Source organism: Mus caroli, chromosome 3, assembly GCF_900094665.2.
Source record: "Mus caroli chromosome 3, CAROLI_EIJ_v1.1, whole genome shotgun sequence".
Lineage (NCBI taxonomy): Eukaryota > Metazoa > Chordata > Mammalia > Rodentia > Muridae > Mus > Mus caroli.
The window spans coordinates 76,044,489-76,071,413 of NC_034572.1; the positions used below are offsets into that span (position 1 = coordinate 76,044,489).

The window sequence follows — 26,925 nt, forward strand, 5'->3', positions numbered from 1 at the left end:
TCATTCTCCTGAGCCTCCAAAAACAAACAGAAAGAGATGCCAATGCTATCAGCCTTGTGCTTCTTTCACATCTATCCTCCAGTGGCCTTTCAGGGATGAAATGCTGAAGAGGCACTCACTTTGGCCTAATAAACAGGGGGCAGATGCCAAGTACCAGTTTATTTAGGTTTGACATTCCATGCCTACCCTTCCCTCCACAGTCATGCTTCTGTGGAATTGCTTTTAGTTTTGGAACGTCAGAAAGATCCTGAATTACACACAAAACAAAATGTATTTGTTTCGTTTCCATTGATCATTTAACATTTAGTTTCTCTCTCTCTCTCTCTCTCTCTCTCTCTCTCTCTCTCTCTCTCTCTCTCTCTCTCTCTNTCTCTGTGTGTGTGTGTGTGTGTGTGTGTTTGCTAATGTATGTGCAGGCCAGAGGTTGAGGTTGAGGCACTAGCTTTCTACAGTATTTCTTTGAGGCAGAGTCTCTCACCCACCATGAAGCTCACTCCTTAGCAAGACAAGCTGGCCGGCAAGCCCCCAGGACCCTCCTGCCTCTGCCTCTGCCTCCTCAGTGCTGGGATGGAAGGCATGGGCGGCCACTCCTGTTTTTTCATGGGGGCTGAGGATGCAAATTCAGGTCTTCGTGCACAGCAAGGACTTTATTGACTGAGTCATCTCACAGTCTTGACTTTTGAAATTTTGTTTTTTTCATTGGATATAGGTTTTAATATAGTGATATATTTTAAATATTACCTTTTTATTTTTAATTTTATAGAATATAGACATTTGAAGTAACACCTAATAATTCTTTGAATTTCCTTAGTCTTTCTTGTTGTATCTCCCTTGTTATCTTTTTTTAAATAATTTTTTATTAGATATTTTATTTATTTACATTTTAAATGTTATCCCCTTTCCTGAAAACCCCACTATCCCATCCCCCTTCCCCTTGTTCACCAACCCACTCAGTCCTTCCTTCCCTGTCCTGGCATTCCCCTATACTGGGGCATCGAGCCTTCACAGGACCAAGGGCCTCTCCTCCCATTGATATCTGACAAGGCCCATGAGTCTCTCCATGTATATTCTTTGGTTGGTGGTTTAGTCCCTGGGAACTCTGGGAATACTGGTTGGTTTATATTGTTGTTCCTCCTATAGGGCTACAAACCCCTTCAGCTCCTTGAGCCCTTTCTCTAGCTCCTGCTTTTGGGATCCTGCGCGCAGTCCAATGGTTGGCTGTGAGCATCTACCTTTGTATTTGTCAGGCACTGGCAGAGTCTCTCAGGAGTCAGCTATATCAGGCTCCTGTTAGCAAGCACTTCTTGGCATGTATAATAGTGTCTGGGTTTGGTAACTGTATATGGGGTAGACGGGGAAGGGGGGAGGGTGGTGGTGGTGTGGCAGTCTCTGGATGACCTTTCTTTCAGGCTCTACTCTATACTTTGTCTCTGTATCCCCTCCCATGGGTATTTTGTTCCCCCATCTAAGAAGGACCATAGTATCCACACTTTGGTCTTCCTTCTTCTTGAGCTTCATGTGGTCTGTGAATTGTATCTTGTGTATTCTGAGCTGCTGGGCTAAAATTCACTTATCGGTGAGTGCATATCATGTGTGTTCTTGAAATGCAAATTAAAACAACCCTGAGATTGCACCTCACACCAGTCAGAATGGCTAAGATTAAAACTCAGGTGACAGCAGATGCTGGAGAGGATGTGGAGAAAGAGGGACACTCCTCCACTGCTGGTGAGATTGTAAACTGGTACAACCACTCTAGGAATCACTTTGGTGGTTCCTCAGAAAATTGGACATAGTATTACCTGAGGACCCAGCTATACCACTTCTGGGCATATACCCAGAAGATGCTCCAACATGAAATAAGGACACATGTTCCACTCTGTTCATAGCAGCCTTATTTATAATAGCAAGAAGCTGGAAAGAATGCAGATGTCCCTCAACAGAGGAATGGATACAGAAAATGTGGTACATTTACACAATGGAATACTACTCAACTATTAAAAAGAATGAATTCATGAAATTCTTAGGCAAATGGATTGAACTAGAAAATATCATCCTAAGTGAGGTAACCCAATTATAAATATTACTTTTAATTCGTTTTTAAAAAGGAAACACAGTAATGCAGACATCTTATATACAGTTTTAATATCTGCTTTAAATTCTTTCTTATGTATGGATTATAATTTAATAATTTGTTGTTAAACATTTGGATTCTAGAAAAAGGCTATAACTTACTTTTGGGTGTAAGTACTTCTTTCTATTTTCCTAGAAGTAGAGACAATCACAGAAGTGGATACTTTTTTGATGTAGGAAAATGTTTACCACTGTTACATTATAGAAGAGATTATTCTCCTTGTAGTCTATGGAAATTACTGCCTATTTGATACATCTTTTCTACTGCTTATTATTCTAATGGTAGCCAATTTTCAGCACAAAATGTTTCCTTTTACGTTAATTTGATTGTTAGTGAAATTGACTCTCCTAATATTTATCTTTCTGTGACTTGTTTGTTCACGTCCTTGGTGTATGCTTTCTCTCCCTCACATTGGGAAATCTATATTTTTTTTTCCTTTTTAAAGACCTGTTTCTAGACTAAGAACAATAATTAGTAATGTTTGTATGTGTGCATGCACGTGTGTGTGTGTGGTTTGTTACAGATATCATATGTAATTTATCTTTAAACTTTTTATAGGCATATCACACTAGACTACTATATGCATAATCATTGTTTTGACCTTTTTCCTTTGTGATTTTTGTCTGTTGTTTTGTTTATTTGTGAAATCCCCTTTACCTTTCAAATTTCTCTCCACTATAAGGCTCAGCCAAATAAATATATGTACACGTTAAATGATCTCACCATTTGCACTTAACATCTGTATAGAATTTGTTTCAGCATGAGGAGAATATCAAACTTGATTTATTTTCCCTCCATGTGCTTTGCCAATTTTTCTAGCAATTATGTGGATAACCCCAAATTCCTTGGTGGTTTCCTTTGTAATTGTACAAAAAAATGTAGTCTTACCAGGATCTGTCACAGACCTTGCTCTTTGGGCTCATTGATCTGTCTGCCAGTTCTTTTTATAGACCGTGTTGTTACCAGTGTTTTGCAGCAAGGCACAGGACAAGTCGCCCTCCTGACCCATTTGTTTGGGAAGTGTGACACAGGACAGATAATATCCAGGAGAATTAGTAGTTTCTTGATTTTACTGTACATTTTAAGCAATAAAACTTGTCAGAATAATTTCTTGCCTATAACAGAAGTCTATTCAATTTACCCAATCAACATATTTGACAATACATTTTAAAAGTCATGTAGAAATCTTTTCTGTTTCCAGTCTTTTCCACATGCCTTGAGATTTTTCTTTGTCTTACACCTGTCTGATTTTAATTAGAACATTGTGATGGGTTTTAGTCTGAGATATCTATGTTGGTTAATAGATCGTTTTGGGGATGAAAACTTTGTAGCTGGAGAGATGTCTCAGTGGTTAAGAGTCATGTAATACTCTTACAGATCCATGTTCAATTCCCAGCATCCACATCAGGAAGCGAAACCTCCAACTAAACAACCAACTAAAATCCAGCTCTAGGATTTTCTGCTCCTTCTTTTGGCTTCTGTGAGCATTGCATCCATGTGCCCAAACCTAAACAGAGACAAACACACACATAATACACATAATTATAAATTAAATTAATATTAAAATATTGTTCTTCGTTGAGAGTTGATAAATGTTATGAAATATTTTATTCATATGTATTCTCCCATAGGTCAAGTAGAACAGTAAAGAAAATTATTCTTCAGAATATTTGCATCTTACTTTATTTAATTAAGCTCATGTTTGAGACAAAAATCTGGCTTTGTGCAAAGTAAACTCAGCCTGGCCTGAAACACACACTCCTTCTGCCTCATCCATACTTTGCTTTGTGCTTGGGTGTTTTTAGTGTTTTGTTTGCTTTACACTGTGTGTGTGTGTGCGCGCGCACGCGCGCGGGGAGGGGGATTGGGGGAGGTCATGACAAGGTTGTTCTCTCCTTCCTTCAACCACGTGGTTCTGGGGCTCAAACTCAGTTGTTCATGCTTGCTAGCAAGGTCTTTTATCCACTAACCCATGTGGTTGACACCAGGCTTGCAATCTTATACACAGCATTTGATTCATTCTTTCATGCAAGTTGCATTGATGGCTCCTCTCTGTGTGAACAGGGCACCAGTGTTGTGGTGCCCAAAGACGCAGCAAGCAGTGAGGTGAATGCCACTCATGCCACTGGGCTTAAATCCTGCAGGGAAGAGACCGTCCTATCGACAAACAAATCCGAATCTGTGCCTCAGTGTCTTGAGGAGCAGTGATTCTGGAAAGTGAATCGGGAGTGAGTCAGCTTCCAGGAGTGGACCGACTGCCGGAAGTGGGTCAGTTTCCGGAAGTGGGTCAGTTTCCGGAACTTGCTGTTTCACGTCACCATCATTTTGATGGCTTGAAACAACAAAAATAATGATCTCTCACATTTTCAGTGGTAACAAACCACAGTTCTGACATGGCCTTGCTCCTCCAAGGGGTGTAGGAAGAGTCCTTTCTTTGTCTCCACTGTCTGGTGCAGTTGCTGTTCTCCTGTTTGTAGTCACATGACCCCAGCCTCTGCCTCTGGCATCATGCCACCACCCCTTCTTCGGTCTGAGGTCTGTGTCTGCCTCTCACAGGGCACTTGTCACTGAATTTAAGGTTCACTGCCAAGGATAAAACTCACTTCCCAAAATCTTTAAATCAACCCATTTTGCCATCCAAGGTGACGGTTCTTTGATCCTATAAGGTAATTTTACAGGGTCCAATAGGATGAGGACACTAACGTATCTTTTTGGGATCAGCTTTCTAAGTAGTCAGCGTGGACGGAAAAGAGAAGTAGTTTGAATATGTAAGCATTTGCTTCAGCATCCAAAGGCCTGAAAAGACCACAGAACCCGCAGGGCAACCGAGACATGTCAGGGAAGAGAGAGCGTGCCAGACTGTAAGGGATGCGTTTCAATGAGGTGAAATGATTAGCTGTGGAGGATGGATGCCTCAGAACATAAGGGAGGAAAGCAATAACATTGCTTTTAAAGACTTGGCAAGACAGCAGTCACTGTTAGTGAACCTGCCAAAACTGTGTTCAGAGAGTGACATACTTGCGTCACTGTGGTCCTCAATATTGGATCCAACTTCTGCTGGGGGATTACTGTCTTGGCTTAGATGTGGGTTCAGTAGATAGCTTTTTGTTTGTTTCCTGTTTGAAGTTCTGTGGATTCATGTGTGATGTCAGATCTTTTTTTTCAAACAAACAAACAAACAAACAAACAAACAAAACAAAACAAAACCCCCAAAAACCCTGCTATATGCCCATGGGAGCAATTTTGTAGGTTGTAAAGGAAAAAAAATAAGGTGAATTATTTAGTTTTACATTTCACCTAAAGTTGTTATCTAAAGGTTTTCCCGAACCCTCATCCCTTAGTTAGGGACTCTGGGGTTTTTCTAAAAAAATAAAAATAAAAAAATAAAAAAAATCACCCATTTAAATGAGCAGGTAAAGAGCATTAATACCAACAAGAATGCCACTCTCCATATTTTGCTAATATGAATGGCTAGAAATGTGATTCATTATGAGGCTGACCAGTCATGTTGAGGAAGAGATCTTTTCACGTAGAAAGGGGCTTTCTTAGAATGAAGCATGCAGAAGGATCCATTTCTCACAGCTGCTAAGGATCTCAAAAACCCCAGACCTCCAAAGACAACAGACGCATCCTCTAAAACCACGTGATATTTGCATCCAAGTTGGCTGGATTGGAAGATGAGGATGAAGTGAATGATAAAAGTTGTGTCAGCCTTCAGTAGCATGTATGAATGAGTGTTTGGGCTTATGGGAAGTTTCTGCTTTCAAGACACTTTTCAGCCAAACTCCACAAGGGCCATGTTCTCAAGTTGTTTGGAGGACATGTTCTTTAGGGAGGAATCTTTTTGCGACATTAATATGAAGAGGCTGATAAGAATTCGCTAGCTCCCAGGAAGCTAATCACAGGAAAAGGATGCTCATAATTTGAAAGTTCCTTAATGTCTCTACTACATCTGTGGAAAATCAAATTCAATGAGAATAGTTATGAGTTAGAGTGAATTTAAAGTAAACCCATCAGCTTTGAGTTTGAAAGGCACAGAGGGTCGAGGAGGAGCTTGGGTGAGCTGGAATCAGCTCCAGGGGGAATCTAGAGATGCCGTCCTCCCATGTCTTCCAAGTGTTCTGCTCGGCCTCTGGATTGTTTTATTTCTGTTTTTCAAATTCTCTATCCCCCCCCCCCCCATCAGTCAATGAGTACTGGGCACTGCAAACCCCATAAAGAATCTCCGGCAATTCTAGGCAACCAAGATCCATTAACGGGAGGTTGGCTGGCTATGTTGCTAGAACAACAGGGAAGTATTTCTAGGGGGATAGTGGAGAGCAGAGAGGTGCACATTCTCATTTTATGGTTCTGAGCTCAGATTCTGAACCATTAACACCAACTGAGTCCTGTACTCTTTCTGACTTTGGATCCCTTAAATTTTTCTCTGCCAGAAGTCCCCATGAGAAAAAGCCATAAAGTAGAAACAGGGAACATGTTTTCGTATGAGCCAAAATACTTGGTCATACATGCTATTAAAGGCTGAGAATGGATTTTAGAATTCCATTTGTTGCATTTGTCTTCTAACACAGTTGAGAAGACCACATGGCCTTAGAGGATGTATTTTCTGTCTTTGGGAACCAGAGGTTACTCAGTTATTAAAAGCCGCCAGCATGGAACAGACCGAATGGTTTGGATGTGAATCCTTTGTAGCGGGGAACTTTGTGGGTTTTCTGGATCCATCCAGCTAATGAAAATAGTAACTTATAAATGTTTTTTCTTCTGGTTGTAGAAGATGAATGATTTTGCCAGAAACTAAGAGACAGATGATGTGAAGATAGATGTAAAAGAAAGAAGGAAGGAAGGGAGGGAGGGAGAGAGGGAGGGAGGAAGACAGAAAGACTGAAAAAGGAAAGACAGAAAGACAGACAGACAGACAGACAGACAGACAGACAGACAGACAGAAAGAAAGAAAGAAAGAAAGAAAGAAAGAAACAAAGAAAGAAAGACAGGAAGAAAGAAAGACAGGAAGAAAGAAAGACAGGAAGAAAGAAAAACAGGAAGAAAGAAAGAAACAAAGAAAGAAAGAAAGAAAGAAAGAAGGAAAGAAAGAAAGAAAGAAAGAAAGAAAGAAAGAAAGAAAGAAAGAAAGAAAGAAAGAAAGAAAGAAAGAAAGAAGAAAGAAGTGTAACTTGTACCTGGGTATCATTGGCAAGGGGGCCAGGTAGCCTATTGTCATGGGCCTGTTCCCTGAGTTTTAAGTAGGATGCCAGATGGATCCCGTGAAAAACACTGAAGTATGCTACTCAATCACCCCACAATGCCACATGTCATTTATCCACTCAAGATGGTATGTTGTAAAGGGTAGGCTGATGGAGAATTGGTTGTTGAACCTGTTAGGGTATGAGTGTGAGAAGTATCATTTGGGAAGTGTGGCAATCAAGGGATCAAATGAATACTGACACTGATGAAAAATGCCTCTTCTATGATAAGTGCTGTTTAGATGCTTACTGCTGCTAAACTGGGTTAAAAAGAAACCAAAGGAATTAATCATGAGCCTGCAGGCTTAGGAGTTTGGCCTTTTATGTAATCTGTTGTGTGTCTCATTACCAGAAGCCTCTCTCGCGTTATCTGTAGTTCCCTTTTCTGTAATTTTACTTACCTCTGGTCAGCTGGTCTGTAAATGTTAATGGAAAATTCTAGAAATAAATACAAAATTTTAATGGTTATTCTTAGTTTTTGTAATGGAATCTTGATTGTTTTCCTCCTACCAAAGGCAATAAATCATCTCCTTGACCACAGTACATCTTCTCGACTTGGTTATTGGTTATTATTGTTAATTCCTTATTGTACTGCATGATCACAGTCATGCACATGTAGGAAAGAGCTTAACATTTGTCCCTGTGTGGTTTCAGGCATTCTCTGTAGGGTTTGGCCTTCATCATCTGGGTGAAGAGGGCCTATGGTATGTGTAATATAGCTGGTTAAAATAAATGTTTTCATAGTTCTAGTTGGGCTGACCACAAGACTGCCAACAAAAATATCATGCATGGAATAAGAACAAGCATACTTCCCCGGAAAAGCCACAGGTGTAGGTCCATGCACCTGCTTCAATGAGAAAAGGTGGCTGGCATTCATCCTTGTGCACACCCTCGATAAGAGGTATATAGCTTATAGCTAGCAGTATAGCTATGCAGGGCTCTGACTGGCACATCCCTTCCAGGTGGAAACCTGGCCTACCAACCCTAAGTTGGATTTTAAATGGGCATTGGTTTTCTAGAAATTACATCACTTACTGCCTGGCTTGTTTGTTTGTTTGTTTGTTTGTGTTTGTGTTGTTGCTCCCAAACTGGGTTGATACACTGAGGGAAACAGCAGATATCTTGTAGGTTTTTGTAGCCATACGAGTGTTTATAGATCCTTGCGTGTAGACAAGATCATTTAGATATAGTGAAAGGAAGTAAGAGTGTGTGGGTCTGGACCCTGAGACTTTGACCTTTTAATTAGAGTGGGCCAAGAAGGTGAAAAGGAGAGATCTCCAACGGAGAAGGAGGAAGGCCCAAGACTTGTCAGGAAAGCAGGATAGGAGAGAGTTAATCCCAAGCTCTGCTTTCTGAGCAACCTTGGGATCCACTTGGCTGTGCAAAGCATCATGATTCATGCTTAGCTAGCATACTGGTGGCACGTGAACATTTTCACTAACCTCTCTCCTGTCTTACAGGTAAAAGCCTCGGATGCAGATGCAGGACTCTACGGCTTAGTTGAGTATTCTCTTTATGATGGATTCCAAAGCTATGAAGCACCTCCAGCATTCCAGATCGACCCGCAGGATGGCCGCATCTGTGTGTCCCAAGACATAGACAGGGAAAGGGATCCTGGCACCTTTGATCTGCTGGTAAAAGCTAAGGATGGGGTAAGTCTTTGAGCACAAACTACCCAACACCCTCAAAAGAGAGCTGCAGTGAGCAGGTAGAAGCATGGCCATGTCTGCTGATGTTAGCTCACCACGTTTCACCTCCCCACCACTCCCCTCTAATACCAAGTGCTATTTTATCATCAATAAATATTTCTAATGGATAATGACTTTAAATAAAGCATAGCTACCATACATGGTGGCCCAGTCTTTGATGGTGTCTAATATCCACACTGTGCTAAAGGTTGGGGATGGTTTAATTATATCTTCTAATAATTGGTATGTTTGGATTCACTTTCAAGGGAAACCACACATTAATTTGATTTATATAATCCCCGCTCCATTCCCACCCTGGCCTTACCCTTCCTATGGCATTTTAAACATCAGGTCACTTGTCCCGTATATTTTCCACATGCCGAATGTGGTTGATTGCACTCTTTGCATTGTTTTAATTTGCTCTTTTATCTTCACTCTTCCCTATGCATTGGCATTCAGCACAGGACCCTGTGAGTGGTTGCAGGTTTGAGTGTTGTGTATTTCCAATCGTGTCAGCAGAATGGCTTTTCCTGAAGTCTATTATTCCTTTTGCATTTACTATATGAGCCACTTCAGCACTAATGTTATTACGTCAACCATTTATTACCCTGAGAAGTAATTCAAACGGATAGGGGAAGACAATCTCTCTTTCCCCTCCTCCCTCCCTTGTTCTCTTGTACTTTACTTTACTACCATCTCAAGTCAGTTTTCCTGGCTCTTGCTGCTCAGAGCTGTCTTCACCATCCCTTTTCTTGAGCACATGTTTAAAGGTGGTCATGTGACCATCATGTTGGCCCCCTCCAGGAGTGAGTGGACTTCAGGGTGCTATCCCCTAACCATCTTGCTTGCTACCTGTCAACGTTGGTCACTTCTTTCTCTTTCTCTTGTTTTCCCTCTTGCCTAACTTCTGTCTTTTCTTCTCTGACTTAGGGGATTTGGGCTGTCCCACATTCATTATTCATTCGGTATGGGGTACTACAGACGACACCCTCTAGGTCCTTTCCTTTCCATACAAGATTTGTAGCCCATGGCTCAGAGCCAGCGCCGCCAGAATACTGGGTGACAGAATGAGACTTAAGTGGTAATCTGTCTTTACCTACTAATTGCTGCTTTCTTTCACAGAGGAGAAACTACATCTGGAAACATGGTGGTAGTCTGAATATTTGCTTCCAGTGGCTTCCATAGGTATTGATGGAGCTTAAACACAGTGATAGACATTATCAGCCCAGGCTAGACATGAGCCCATTCCCCTGTGTAAATAGCTTGCTCCGTATGAGTGTATTCTGGCTCAAAGTATACATGTTGTTCTGTCATGGAAATGGCCAGAAAATAGTTTCTTATGTCTCCCAGGTGCCCATCTGGTGGCCACTCTGACCTTCAAGTTTAATTTGACTCCTTCCTAGGCTCTGGTGACCAAACATCTGTGTCGAGATAGAAATGTATTCAATGAGAAATGCATGCATCCCATCAAAGGTCCCTGGGTATCCATTCCCTTGAACATCAGCATAGCCTAGAGCACACCATGCGTCCCAGCTCGATCACAGAGTTCAACTTTATTCCAGATATCTTTTCTGATTTTGTAGATGTTGAGCTTTTGTAGATGTTAAACTAGTGTCTGCCATTTAATGACTCATCCCCTAAAAGGACCAATCCATGGTCTCAGGATACATTTCATCTTTGCAAAAGCATGGGACCAAGTTCCTGCCTTCTAAGTCCTTTTATCTTCTCATGGTTGGAAGTAGCTCATCAAAGCTATTAGGCTTCTAACAGCTTCCTGATCTCGACCCAACTTAGGGATGAAACTGCCCACAAATTTTCTCATGCATGCTTAAGTGTGTATAGACAACAAGCAACATTGGTTCACTTGGTCTAGCCTGTCCTTTTTCAGTGATAAGGTCCAAAGTGGGAGTGATAGGAGATAAGAATATTGAGAAGATAGGACTGTTTGAGATCAGAAGATCTTGTACAAGCTGATGGCTCATGTCAGCAAGCTTATGAAGAAGTACAAGATCTACTATATGATTTCCAAGATAGGATGTCATCATTGGAAGCTATCACACAATGGGAGAAGCTGGTGTGAAACTAATCAAGGAGTGTAGCACAGGAAATAAAGATATCTCAAGGGCATCAGAGACCTAGCACAGAGCAGCCTCGGGACTGATGGGAAAAGGTGGGTTTTCAGGGTCTGAGCAGCTACTCCGTGGAGCAGCCACAGGCCTTTTCCAGCCCTACCAAGCACATTCCCCCTTTAGAAGAGGAACTGTGTACCTTCTACACACATCAGGGCCTCAGGGAAAAGCTCCCAGGGCCCCTGGCTATTACTGGCATTTCCAAGCCTATTCCTGGCTTCAGACAAGGAACTGTTTCTTCTCCACTTATCTGAATATCAAGGAAAGCCTTAGATCATCCCATCCCTTGGCATTATTGGTGCAGTATGTGAGTGTTTGCATGATGTATACATACATATAATATGCACATATATAAATATACACATGTGTGTGAGCAGATATACACAAGTGCGATTGTCAGGTTAGCCCATGTCCTATGTTACTGCATGATGTTTAAGAAGTCCTGTGATAGATAAGCTCTGAGTTTCCACAGGGTGAATGCTACATCTTCCACAAACACTCAGCACAGTGCTGATTAGCAGCATAAATTGCTCCGAACTGGGTCATCAAAAAGGTTGGTAACAATGGAGGTAAAAAAAAAAAATTGTCAGTGGCTAGATAGGTAGCCCTTAAAAATAATCTAGACTGCATTCACAGGATAATTAAGTCAGATAAAGTATCTTAGGTTCAAAATGTTGTGGAAATCCCAGCCATAATGAGTTTGTTTAAACACTACACAGCCTCGGCACGTGCCCTTCAGATATTTAGAATCATTCTGACAGTTTGTAGTTTTCCCTTGGATTCTTTCATTTTGTAATAAATGACTCGCGTGTCCTTGGTAGAAAATTGCCACGAATGCACTTGCAGGTGGTTCCTAAGAGGCTTTTATCTATCGATAGAATAATCTTTCTTAGGAAGCACCCTACATGTCCTGTGCATCTCTGCTCCTGCTCCATTCATCTCTGTGATGACTGTCAATAGATAGTCTTAGCCCAGTCGCTTCTCCTTCCCCACTGACACCACATCTGAAACATTCCATTTCTGCTGCAGCGATGCCTGCTATTTATCTCACACACAGAGGATGCTATGAAATTATATAATGGAACCACTTAATTGGATTGGCATTCAAGTTATTGTCTATGATTTAGCGCCACAATTTAATTATCCCATCCTTCTGTCTAAGCTTTGTATTTCGTTCTCTGATTTCACGTTCACAGACAAAACCCTCAGTTTCTGGCATGTGTTTATCATTCTCTCCGCACTTTTGCTACATCCTGAATTCTGTAGCTGAAATATATGTCTGGAAAATAAAAAGATTCCTACTCCATCTCCCCCTTTGAGGCTTAAAGAAGGATTCTGACAGACAAACACTCTAGAGAGCAAATTGGTTTAGCTTCTCACCACCTTGTGTCTTCATGATAAGAGCTGGCTGCTAGTTGGGATCCATGGTGTATATAATGCAGGTAGAATCCGAAACACAAGCTTTCTGAATAAAAGGGGCATTTGTTTATGTTCTACTGGCCTACATTATTCTGTTATTTAAATGTGCTTAATTATTTGTCATTTTAAGATCTATTTGTATGTATGTATGTATGTATGTATGTATGTATGTATGTATGTTTGTATGGTGTGTGTGTGTGTGTGTGTTTGTGGTGGGGCCACCCACTCATCTCCAAATTATTAACCCAGAAGGGTTCATGTCTAAAGGAAGTATGGGGACAAAGTGTGGAGCAGAGACTGAAGGAAAGGCCTTCCAGAGACTGCCCCACCTGGGGATCCATCCCAGGATTGCTGACAGAAGCCTGTTATAGCTGTCTCCTGAGAGGCTCTGCCACAGCCTGACAAATACAGTGGTGGATGCTTGCAGCCAACTATTGGACTGAGCACAGGGTCCCTAGTGGAGGAGTTAGAGAAAGGACTAAAGGAGCTGAAGGGGTTTGGAACCCCATAGGAAGAACAACAATATCAACCATCCAGAGCTCCCAGAGCTCCTAGAGCTCCCAGGGACTAAACCACCAACCAAAGAGTGAACATGGAGGGATCCATGGCTCTAGCCACATATGTAGCAGAGGAAGATATTGTCTGGCATCAATAGGAGGAGAAGCCCTTGGTCCTGTGAATGCCAGGGCAGTGAGGTGGGAGTGGGTGTGTGGGAGGGGAATCATCCTCATAGAAGCAGTGGGGAGGGGATATGAAGCAGGGTCCAGAGGTGAAACTGGGAAAGGGAATACCATTTGAAATGTGAGTACATAAAATATCCAATAAAAAAAGACTGTAGTGCAGAGAGCCCTGTTTGTTCCATGCTGCTTTAAACTCCCAATCACTTGACACTTTTGCACTTGGCTCCACTCATACCGCATATTGTTCATGTCCACTACTTTGTTAATCAGCTGCATCACTGCAACAAAACATTAAAGATGATTAGCTTTTAAAAATAAAAAATGTATTGTGGCTCACAGTTAGAAAGTTTCAGTCTGCTAGAGGGTCTCTATTCTTTGGACTTATGAAAGATAAAAAAAAAACCTCATGGCAGAGGTACATAGTGGAACATTACCTCATGTTAGAGAAATCAAAGAGAAGTAAGCCAGTATCCTACAATACCCTTAAAAAACACATCTCCAGTTACCTATGGACATTCACAAGCCCATAATCTAACGATCCACAGCATCTCCAAATAGCACCACCCTGGGGACTAAGCCTTAAACATTTGAAGGCCTTTCAGCATCTGAATTCCATCAACCAATGTTCCTGAGCAGGCTTCTGAGAGTTCAGCAGAGCCACCCAACACTAGCCTCCACCTTCTTTGATTTCTCATGTGCAAGGATCATCACTTTCTCTGAAATCTTGATTCCAACCACATTACCCTCTGATAAGCATTTTTATCTCCCTTGTCACTTAGCTCAGTGGTCCCAATGCAGACAGGAATTCCTCCCCGGTAAGATCACTGAAGTCTTACAGATCATTAGTCACTCCAGTGCAAATTCCCTTCCCTGAAACTCTTTGGTAAACCCCAGCTCTGTTTGAACTCTGTTTTTTCCCCCTGGGTTTTAAAAAACAACAACAGTGGTATTTGAGAGGAACCTTCTCTACTTCCAGCCATCCAGTCTCCTCCCTTACCTGGTTATCAGTTTCGGGGTTAAAGAATCACACTATTTGCATCAGAGGCATATCTCTTTGAACCTCAGGGTCCACACACTCAGCCTGCTCTAGAAGAGCAGACCCCTGTAGGGGCCTTTCTTCCTGGGTAGCTGAATTTCTCAATTTCTCTTGGATGACTCCCACAACAAACATGAAATAATGGTAACCTCCCCTACTTGGAACCAAGCTCCTTTTAGTTACTTATACCCTCTTAGAAAACCATTTTCCTTTCTCTGTATTCCATAGCAAATAAATTTGAACTAGCTATTTCTCCTTCATTTTCTCCTTCCTACCTCTCTCACAAAGCTGATTTTATCAGAACAATTATATGTGTACCATATCTTGGGTTCTAAATCTATTAGTTTCTATTTTATTCACAGTTAATCTGAAGACGTTCTTTGAATGTTGCCTTGCTTGGCTTTGGTGATATCCAGCCTACTGAGCTTTCTTTAGTAAGACAGGTACTCACTTCTCACCTCTGTGCATGGGATCTAGGCTGGAATGCTCTGCCTCAGCTCACTAAGCACTAACCCGCAGCTCAGTAGAGCTAAGAGCTGTGAAGGACAGATAGCAATATTCTACTATTTAACAGTACAGGGATTCAAGGGCAAAGAGAAAAGAAAATAGACAATTGTCAATGTAGAAATAATGAGAGAAAATTTTCTGTATGTGTTGATTGGCTCCAGTAACCTTCTGGGCCTCTGATAGCAGATGGTTTTAAGCTTGGACCTTTTTAAATGGGCTTGTACTTTCTCCATTGTAACACAAAGGGATTGGCATTCAGGTAGATTGCTCAGGTGTTTCTTACCATAACCTTGGAGATGAAATAATCAAAATGTATTAAAGTAATTCATGACTTATTTGTGAAAGTTGGAGATCAAATTGAGAAATGCTAATAAAGAGATTAGGGTAGTAGGTATACGCTGCTGAGTAAAACAGTTATCCCTCAACTTTGAAGCTTAAGACAATACAGTTTCTAATTGCCAGGAATTTAAGACACTCTCCTGAGTGGTTATGCCTCAGTCTCTTCTGATTGGTATTATGACTTGTCTCTATGAGCTGGACAACAGGCTGTTATAGTCTTGGGACGTGAAATGACAGCTTAGATTAGCTTTCCTCCGGCTCTGTCCGTGGGATGCTGATTTCCCAATATGCTCCCCTCAAAGAGAGTTCTGTGATTCAGGAAGAGCCAATGCAGGCCCACACCTTAGCATGACTGCAGCCATCTAATTATAATTTCACTCCAAGACAGAGAAAGTCATGGGAGACTGATATATGAACTTCATGTTCATGGATCTATAGTCTTCTGTACTCTGATCTGGTCCCTGGACATCTATCTCTGTACCTTAGTTTCTTATTAAACTAGGAGGAAAGACATGGAAACCAGAAAAAGTGCGATTGCAACAACCTAATGAGGAGTAATATGTGTGAAATACATCAAAAGCATTCATAGTTGCTTATGATAGGAGGAAATGCCCCATCTGAAGTATTCAACAGGTGCTCAATGAGTTTATACACATGAGACACTGACAACTCATACTTTGCCTCCAGAGATGCCTTGTTCTTTGACAATAAGCTTAAGCCCTCTGTTGTTCAGCCAACACTTGATTGTTTTTTACAGGATTTCATTATTAGGCTCCTCAATGAATCAAGACTTTTGTTATAGAGGGTTTTCTGGTGCTGTGTTGTTTTCTTCTTGTTTTATCTTCTCTTTTCATTATTTTTTGTTTTTGTTTTTGCTTACCTGCTTTCTCTGTCCTTCTTTTAACTTAAGGAGCTGCTCAAGCTTGAGGAGAAATATATTAGGAGAGGAAACAGGGAAAACAAAACCAAGAAGCCAGGCCACCGGGAGTCCCAGGAGACTCTATGCCAGCTGTCAAGTATATTTCCTACATGCTTACAGGCTTACAGTCTGTTTGCAGGTCTGCAGTCCCATCTCCATGCCTCTCTCAGGACTCCTGTAGGTTATCTGGTTTTCCTGGTGATGGATCAGCACACAGACAGGTTGCTGAATGCCTAGGACTTTTATTATGGTCCTAACCAGCTATTTTGTTTCTCCCGTTCTAAATAGCAACTGGTAGAAGTCTGGCGCTTCATTCAACTCCAAATACGGAAAAATCACATTATATCTAACCAGAGATTTCTCAGTCCCCTTTAATCCCCAGAGGATGATATACATGGGACAGCAGTGAGAACTGTTTCTGGATTCATGATTAAGTTATCAGTCACAATGCCTTTCTCTGGCTGCCCTCTCCACATGTATTCCGAGTGGCTGCATAGCCCATTTCTCTTCCCAAGCCTTCTTAGCTGTCCTTCCTTTCTCATTCTTCTTGATGCTTTCCTCCATAGCTGAGAAAGGCAGTACAGAGAAGAAAAGGAGCCTGGAGGGAGGGGCACAAGTGAGTGAACTGTCCCCCTCCCCTACACTGCTGTGACTTTCCAAGGACTTTTGTCAGATCTGAAAGTCTCAAAATGTGCCAGATAGAAATGGAAAATGGTGTCGGGAAGCAAGAACAGATGTTTTCCTTCAAAACAGGGAAAATCCAAGGAGATGATTTCCCTCGATTTTATTTGTTCCTTCCCCTTTGGTTTTAGATGGAGCCAACATGAAATAAACAGTCTGAGATGCACCTCCCGCTGCTTTATGCACTGTTTAACCTTTCTAAAACCAGGAAACCTCAGAATCCCCAAACCACGCGGCTGCGGAGGAAAGATACCCCTCTTTATCATTTCTTTGAGAGTTTTGTATAATATATTTTGAACATATTTAACCCATCTCTTTCCAGAGCCCCCCTTCTTCTCCCTTTCCTATCCACACAACTTTGTGTCTGCTTAGAAAACAAAGTCCAAAACCATTAAGCACAGTTTGCTCTGCCCATATTCCCTTGGATATGTAGCCTTAGACTGGAGTATGGTCAAACTACCAGGGCCTGCACTTTTAGGAATACTGACTGCTCCTCTCCCAGCAGCTGTCAATTACTAATAGCTCTGTAGCTAGAGGTGGGGCTCCATGCTCACCTCCCCTCTCCATGCTGGAATTTTGTCTGGGCTGTGCTTGCACCGTTTTGTGTATACCATCACACTCTCTGTGAATTCATATGTCTAACTGCTTGGTTGTGTCTGTAAAACATCAGTCATCCATGGTCTCTGGCTCTTAAGATAATCTTTCTTTCTGCCGACTCTTCTACAGTGCTCTCTGATCCTGGGGAGGAGGGGGTGTGATACAGATGCATTTAGAGTAGAGGTAAGCATTCTGAGGTCTCTGATTTTCTACAGTTTGACCAATGTGGCTTTTCTATGTTGATCCCTGTCTACTGCAAAAGAAGCGTCTCTGACGAGGTTTAGATGCGCTGATCTGTGGGTGTAACCATAAGTCACCATCAGGAGTCAGTTTAAGCTATGCTAATTTAGCAAAGTAGTGGTACAGCTTTCTCTCCTAGGACCTATAGACAATCTAACCATAGGTTCTTGGCCCCATAAAGCTGCCAAGTAGGGGTTTCAACTAGTGGAGCATCCCTTGAAATGCGATCAGAAGGCGGTTAGTTATCTCCCATGACATTCATGCCATCACTGCATCAAGGAGCACACCTTTGCAGAGTGGTTGCTTCTGTCCTTCACATGGCTCACAGCTGAGTAGACAGAGAGTCACTTCTCTCAGCTGGTAAGGTGAACTTTCAGCACCATGGAAGCTAGCCAATGTGAAAGAAACCTTAAGCTGAGTCACACCTTGATTTCTCTGTGTTCTGTACCTCAAGAATACCGTGCTCAAACAAATGAAGAGTCTAGTGGTGGAAATAGTTACTGGCTGTTAGCTAGTCAGGTCATACAGGGCCGCAGACATTATAGGCATTGTTTTGCTAGATTCCACAAGTCTAGCTCCCTTCAGTAGCTGCCCTTCCTCAAATCATTTCCTGATGAGATTTTCTTACTATAATAATGGATAGGAGTTTATAACTCCAGATATATTTATATGAATATATGTGTGCTATTGCTTCAGAAGTCTCTTTTAGGGTCATTGTTAGTAATTTTATTTCAATAACACACACACAAATGGGGGGGGGGCATCACACAATACCACACTACACTATTTGGGGATTGTTGTTAATTTTATCGGATTCCAGTGTCCACAGAAGCCCAGTTGTAATCACTGCTTGTTCATCTCACAGGGTGGTCTTAGTGCCCAGGCGTTTGTCCGGGTAGAAGTGGATGACGTGAATGATAATTACCCTGTCTTCACCCCATCGACTTATGTGACAAGCATCAGTGGCCAGACCCCACCAGGAACTGAGATCATCAACGTTCTTGCCAGTGACAGAGATTCTGGAATATATGGAGCAGTGGCTTATGAACTCATCCCAGGAGATCAGTCGTCTCTCTTCACCATTGACTCCACTACAGGTATGTGATCTAGGGACAGCCTTGCCCTCTGCTGGTAAGCCTCTTCTTAACTACTTAACAGCCAAAATTAGAAAAATTAGAAATAGCAATGTTTTGTCAATAGGAGGGGTGTGGCAAGGTTTGACCACCCAGAGGGCACCATTGTTTGTTGAAGTGGGCTGGTGCTTTGTTAGCCATGACCTGGATGAGTCTCGACTCTGCTCGCCAAGACCTCAGGATCTCTAGAGATCCCAGTTTCATAGTGCTGCCAATCATCCTGTGTTGGAAGGATGCCATGCAGACTAAAGACAGTAAATGGGCAGAAACAGCCAGGTGTGCATATTTTGCAAGGGCTTATCTCCCTCTGTCTATTTGAGCATCTTATCTATGGGTGACTTAGCCCCTCTTCAGTGACTGAGAGGCCAGTGATGGAGCAAAACTCATTATATGCCATTCTTTGCACTGGTGTTTCTTTAGACCCATTGCTCTTTCTTTCTTTGTTTCTGAAATAATAGCTTTTTTAAAGTCCATTTTATTTCCCAAAATTCAGTAACTGTTAATCTGCCAAGGAGCCCAGTGATCTGAATTTTCTAGAAATTTAAGTATTTCAGATATTACGTATTCTTTCTTATGTTTGTTATCATCAAAGTAGCGTTTGGAATATTTGATTAGAAGGCATAAGATTTCAAGTAACATTGGAGATAATTGTAGATATTCTGGCTTCAAAATGAGTCTATCAGCCGAAGCGACATTTTGGTGTCTTTTTCATTTCTTTACCAGATCTGAAAAGTGGTCAGAATACACCTTTACTTTAATACTGTATTATATGTCTTCACAAGTTATCCCCCAAGAGGACATTCTAATCCGAGATAGACATTGCACATTGTCTTGTTTGTGACGACCACAGGTATGGCAAGCCAGTCATTGTCTGCACAGGACACATAGTGTGGCAAGCCAGTCATTGTCTACACAGGACACACAGTGCACTTAGCTTGCCTTTCCACCCAGCCCCAGTACACAGTCACTCTTCCTGCCTGCAAGGTGTGCCCCCTCTGGCATGTAACACAACATCTGCGGATGAGTTGTTTGCCCCATGGTCTTTAGAAGGCAAAATTTCCCTTGCTCAAAATAATTCACTGACGTGGTCCCCTTAACGTTTTCAAGATCAGAGGAACATACTTTGTAGGGAATTAGTCTGCTTATCTAGGCCTTTTCAAAATTCATCTTAACTGAGGACCTTAACTGCCTGTCATAGTCAGGCCCCGTAGGGCAGTAACATTGCCAAAAATATATAGGTCAGCCATAATCAGAAGACAGGATCTAAAAGCATTTAGTGGATTGTTTTGAAAAGACATCACATTCACCATCCCAGATCCCGCCCCCACCCCCTGCTCCCGGAAGAGCTTGAAGAATGAGCTGTTAGGCATTCTGTTCACAGGAGAGTTTTCTGTCCCTGTGGGCCATGGACAGCCCCGTGCCTCTCTTCCTGGCACCCTCTATGTAGCAAATGCCATTACTAATCATGGAGAGTACTTTATGTGGGCCATTATCTTGGGACACATCAGAGGGATTTTTTTTTTAAAAGCAAAGACCAAATTTGTAATGGAAGCAGCCTTGGGTTACTGTTGTTGGCAGATTTGAAGGTTGTGTGTTTGAGTGGAAGACATTTGTCAGGCAAAGAGCACTTGGAATTTGGTTGTACGTAGTCACTAATTGTGAGTGATCCAGGAGGGCTGGTAGTGTTTTGTTTTAACCTTTAGAGAATGGAACAGTGTTGCTGCTAGCTGTGGGAAACAGCTATCCAGGGAATGGGCAGTTCCAACCTGTACCACTGTGTTCCAGAAGTTCATACGGTGAAACCAAGAAGCCAGTGTGTGCTTTCAGAATACCCGTAGTGTATCGATGTCTGTGACTTCATATGCTACCCCAAATACATCTAGACCTTTGTTGTCAGCATAGTTAAGATCTGCTTTAAGGCAACCAGGTCTAAACATTATTATAGTTAGTATCCTGTACAATAGATAGTCTGAAATCCTATCCTGCTTGAGTGACACAAAATACCCTTTTACGATGTCCTCTTGTTTCCCTCAGTCTTAGTCCCTGATGACTGCCATTTTGTTCTCAGCTGCTGTCAAACTGACTTTTTCTTTTGACTCGCACATAAAAGTGAGGTCATTGTTGATGTTTTTGAGTATGTCTCTTTCCACTTAGCACTGTGTCTTCCAGGATATCTATGTTTACATAAATGATCGTTATATTCTCTGGAAGGCTAAGCAGCCTGGCACACATGCATGACATTTTCCTCAGCCCATGTACTGGTGGGAACTTTAGGCCATTCCAGATCTGGGCCATTATGGATAATGCCACAGAGCAAAGAAGAGAGCAAGTGTCTTCTTAGTGGACTGACTTTATTTTCACTGGACAGATACCCAGAAGCAGATTTCTACTTTGGACTCTGTGTGCTCTCAGTATGTGTTTTTCCATAATGGCCATATCACATGCTCTGCCAACAGATGTTCTCAAGGAAGAGAAGAAGGTGAAGTACTCAAATACGGTCATCATCTTATGGAGTTGTTGTGTTTTAGTGACTTTTCTTTTATCATAAAGCCCACTTCTACCAAAGTCAGTAGCAATAAAAAAAAAGTCCTGAGATATCCTATCAGTAAATATTTGTGAAATAAATGAATTAATGAATAAATGACAACAGAAATAGTTGTAAAGTGGTTTGAATTACTACTGCAACCTCCCAAGGATTTGCCTGGGAATTCCGTTAATAGTAAGGAACAAAACTTGATTTAAAAATCCTCTCTGTGACATAGCATGACCAGGAACCCTGTCCCTTTCTCCCACTCTTTTTTCTTTTTTCTTGACTCTCAACCTGTGTGAACACTTCAGTATTTCTCTCTTCCTTTTGTCTTTGTCTTTATTAATTTCTTTTCAAGGGTGAGACGGTTCTGTTTACAATGGTTTTTTTCTTTTTTTTTTCAATCTAGTCTCAGTTCTCCTGATTAAGATTCTCCCTTTGGAGCTTGAATTCCTGCATAGCTTGGAAGATAGTGTAGTCATAGACTCATTGAGTCAGCTTATCTGACCACTGGCCCTCAAAATGCTCACCTGTCTCTGCAGGACCCCACTCTCTTGCTTTTGTCTCATTCACTCTTCATTTGGATGAATTTTTTTTATTTTTCCCAGGCATGCTATGTGAAAGCTTATGTAATTTGTGTTGGAGGTTTGTGTTTTCTAAAGGAAGAGATCACTCGTCAATCTGTTTCTGCCACAACCAAGATGCGTGCCTTGAAAACTTATGTTCTCTTCTGGGAAAAGAACTATTTTGAAGGAAACTGGAAGTGGATGTGTCAGTGTCATGGCTGTCTTCTCTTGTGGGTTTATCTTCCTGTCCTGTTTCTGGTTTTCTATGTTTGTTGCTCAACCAGAGAACATTTTTGTAGACTGCATTCAGGCATGGGGCGAGAGGTTCTGACTGGAGCGTTTGCTGCTCTCTTTCTCAGTCCACTGGCTTGCTTTGATGTGGGCAAGAAGCTGGCCACTCTGTTTTGAGTTTCAAGAGGAAGAAACACAGGGAGATTTATTAATAGCTCTCCTTGCCTGTATTTTACTCTATTTATAAATTCCATGTAGATATGATTTATTCTGTGTAACACTGTTTTTACTATGTGTGTGTGTGTGTGTGTGTGTGTGTGTGTGTGTGTGTCTATGGCCACATATGGAGCTCAAGGAGCAAGTTTCAAAGCACAATTCTCTCCTTTTTCTGTGTGGTGAACTCAAGTGTTCATGTTTGGCTGCAAACCATCTTGTTGACCCAATATGAAATCCTTGCAAGCCTCCAACTTGTAATCCTCCTGCCTCTGTCTCTTTAGCATATGTTTTTCCAAGCTGTCAAGTGCCATCACAAGCAGAAGCCTCCATTTTGATGTACTTGTCATAGTAGCATAAAACAGCCATCAAATAGCTGTGATTCCCTCTTATTTACCTAATTACTTTTCATTTAAGAGCAACTTAGTTGCCAAATTTAGTGTCTATAATCTTATATGGGGCTATATATGCCAAGGGGAGGCTCCTGGGAGCTTGCTGGCTGCCAGTTCAGTGAGAGACATTTTCTCAAAAACTAAGGTGTAGAGCTACAGAGGAAAACATATAATGTAGAACTCTGATCTAAACACAAACACACACACACACATACATACACACATACATACAAGCACATGTGCACACATACACACACACACACATGAATGTGTAGCTCATCTACTTAAGGCATAAGAATATAAGCAGGACCACCTGTGCAACACATTCACAATGTTTAATATACCAGATACTGCCCTAGCTGTGTGGGGCGCACCAGTGACTAACGCAGGCAGACATGTGCTTACAGGAATAAGGTTAAGCTGCTCTACCTAAGTTTAGTTGTAGTGTAACAAAATTTAAGCTTCGTACTATAGAAGAATAAGGAATCAAATGGGTAGCCACCTGCCAGCCCAGGGCAGCAGCACCCAGTGTTATTGCGATTTTTCCTTTGTATGGGTTGTGAGGACTTCAGTATGGATGATAAATAATGTAGCAAGGCTATTTTTCTTTGTTTCCAGAGAAGACTTTTTTCTCCTAATGTTAGTTTTATGATCAGATTTCTTACCATGCAATGATTCTCATAATTCTTCCTGATTGCCACTCTCCTGTGCGTAACATTTGATGCTCTGCTGTGCACTTAATAAATTAATACCATACCTCATTTTATAAGGGCTGTGAGTCTGCTCATGCCAAATAAATATTTTTTCTTGTACATGCAAGACAGACTCTGAAATTAATCACGAGCACCTAATGAGTAAATGTTACTTTCAAAGGAAACAAAGGCATGTTAGAGAATTTTCTCATGAGTGCTTTCAGTAGGAGATCATAGACTCGCAGAGATGGAAAGTTCTTTACAAATCCACTGCTTCACTGAGCAAAAGAAAAAGTAAACTAGAAGGAATCTGGTGATATGCCCAAAAGTAGCGATAGGCAATATATGGAAAAGGTGGATAAGATCATGTCTCTCATAAACTTTTAAATATATTTTGTTAATTTACTTATTTACTTACTTTATATCCCAACATTTGCCCCCTCTTCCAGTTTTTCCCTTGCAAAACTCCTCCCCCATTTCCCTTCTTGTTTTCCTCTGAGAAGTGGGAGCCTTCTCAGGTATCACTCCACCCTGGTACATTAAATCACTGCAGGACTGGGCACATCCTCTCCCACTAAGGCCAGATAAGGCAACCCAGCTAGAGGAATGGAGTCCACCAGCAGACAACAAGTTAGGAGCCAACACTGATCCAGTTATTGGGGAACTTGCATAAGGATGAAGCTGTACAACTGGTCCCCATATATATATTAGGGAGGCTTATATCCAGGCCAGGCTCTCTCTTTGATTTGTGGTTCAGTCTCTGGGAGGCCCCAAGGGTTTAGGTTACTTGACTCTTTTGGTCTTCTTGTGGAGTCCCTGTCCTCTTTAGGTCCCTCGGTCCTTCCTTCAACTCTTCATCAAGACTCCCTGAGCTCCATCTAATGATTGGCTGTGGGTCTCTGCATCTGTTGCCATCAGCTGCTGAGTGGAGCCTCTTAGAAGACAGTTATGCTGGGCTCCTGTCTGTAAGCATAACAGAGTAACATGAATCATGCCAGGGGTTGGTTCTTGCCCATGGGATGGGTCTCAATAAAGAACTCAAGAAGTTAGACACAAATAACCCAATTAAAAATGGGGTGCACAGCTAAACAGATAATTCTCAACAGAGGAATCTCAAATGGCTAAGAAACACTCAACGTCCTTAGTCATCAGGGGGATGCAAATCAAAATGACTCTGAGATTCCATCTTACACACATTAGAATGGTAAAGATCAAAAACTCAAGAGACAGCACATGCTGGTGAGGTTGTGGACCAAGGGGAACACTCCTTCATTGCTGGTGGGAGTGCAAACATGTATAATTATTATGGATATTAATTTGGCAGTTTCTCAGAAAATTGGAAATAGTTCTACTTCAAGACACAGCTATATCACTCCTGGGCATATACCTAAAAGATGCTCCACCATAATACAAGGACACATGCTCCACTATGTTCATAGCAGTTTTATTTGTAATAGCCAGAAACTGGAACAACCTATATGTCCATCAACTGAAGATAAAGAAAATGTGATTCATTTACACAATGGAATATTATTTAGCTATTAAAAACAAAGAGATCATGAATTTTTCAGGCAAATGGATAGAACTGGAAAAAAATAATCATTTGGAGTGAGGTAACACAGACCCAAGAGAACATGAATGGTATGTACTCACTGATAAGTGGATATTAGCCATAAAGTATAGGACACTGCTACAATCCACAGACCCAAAGAAGCCAAATAAATATGACCCAAGAGAGAATACTTAATTTTTTCTTAGATGAGGAAATAAAATAGATATCAGAAGTGGATAGAGGGAGGGAATTGGGTGGGAAAGGAGATGGGGAGAGGAATGGGGAAAGGGGGATCAGGTGTAGGGAGAGGAAGGAGAGAGAACAGAAATCAGCTGTGGGCAGGGTTGGGGATGTCTCTTGGACATGCCAGAGACTTAGACCTGTGGGAGGTTTCTTTACTATTCTGAGTAGATAAACAGGATTTTTAGATATCTATGTACAAACTCGGAGTTCAGATACCCTATGAATTTGACTTATTCACAAAGTTATAAACCCAACATTTGGTTTTCTTACTGAACTACCATTCCTGCGTTCTTTCTATCATTGGGACTGTTTTTAAGCTAAAGGAAAAAGTTAAGATAAACACAGATTCTCTTATTCAAGTAAGTAGGGATAAGAAAGATCTCTCTTTATGGCTTCCTATACAAGCCTGTTCGAAGCACTAAACTCCTGGTTTTTAAACTCATTGTTTAATTAAAATTATTGTGAAATATTGCAATAAATGTATTTTTCATAAGATGTTGTTTGGTTCTCAATCCAAAGTAACATGTCTATTCTAGTCCTTTCTGCTACTACAACTTATACCCCAAATGGTTGGTAAAATTTTATATTGACACAAAATGAAAAAAAAGAGACTTTGGAGGTACCAATAATTAATAAGGAATTAATGTTGCTATTCTACAGCTTGGGTTACTACTATTTCGGGGGGGGGTTAACTATTTATTTCATGTTACATATTAGGAGATAGTTCTGACTTTTCTTATTTTCATTCTTTCTCACAAGACCATTTTACAACTTAAGTAATTACCCACAGATTAATTTATAGTGAGGATTTCCAATATGTTTAAGAGTGATTTGTCTCTTCCAAAATATTTGATCCCAGACAAGAGCAAAACACACATCCTCACTTGCTCTGTGCCTCTCAGCTAACTTTCTGCTTTCTGGTACTGTTCAGTATCTCTTGCCAGGGAAATGGTGATGCCCATAAAAGTCTGACTCTTTCCACATCAACTAATCAAGACGGCACCCCACAGACATACTCACAGACCTACATGGTCTAGATAATTCCTCACTAAGACACTCTTTGCAGGTGATTCTAGGTTTGTCAAATTAAAAATGAAAACAGATCAACACAGTATGTAAATCCAAATCCTTACTAAAACACAAAATAATCAGTGTTCTATAAATTTAGTGGTGTTTGGTTTTCAAGGTTGCGGTTGGTCCTTGAACCAATATTTAATGATGAATTGCAAGGGTCATAAAAATGGGAGCCAATCACTGTGCTTTAAAGTATTAAGATACAGTGGTACAAATTTCAAGCTGGCCAACATGCACTAACAGGGCTTTTTATTATTTTACTATATAGTATGCAAAAATGTATATAATTATATTTTATATGTGGCACATATATTGTATATAGATGTTTACTGTCCCTTTCAGTAATTAGTACAGTTAATATTGTTTAAGACTGTTGATCTCAACAATTCATTGATAAAGTGCTTCCTGCTGAAGCATGAAGACTTGAATTGGGTCATCAGCACCCACCAATGCAAAAACTGGGCACAGTGGCGTGCACCTGTATTCTCAGCACTGGAGAGGTGGAGACAAGGTTCCTGGAACTTAGTAGCCAGCCAGTTTAGCCAGAAGAGCTCCAGGTTTGACAAAACCTCGATCTCAAAAACCAAGATGGAGAAGAAACTGGTGAAGACACCCAGCATGGAGCTCAAGGCTCTTTATGTGTGAGCCCAAGCAGATGTATGTACTAATGCGTATGCATGCCCACAGACAAATATA

General features: G+C 41.3%; 1 protein-coding gene across 1 annotated transcript in view; it reads left to right on the forward strand.

The window, feature by feature from the left end:
* Positions 1–26,925, forward strand: part of Dchs2 (dachsous cadherin-related 2) — a 215,712-nt gene that overhangs the window by 101,406 nt on the left and 87,381 nt on the right. Inside the window, exons 2-3 of the mRNA XM_029475593.1 lie at positions 8,832–9,023; positions 18,472–18,703. Coding sequence (XP_029331453.1) covers positions 8,832–9,023; positions 18,472–18,703 — 424 coding nt within the window. The remainder of the gene's footprint in view (positions 1–8,831; positions 9,024–18,471; positions 18,704–26,925) is intronic.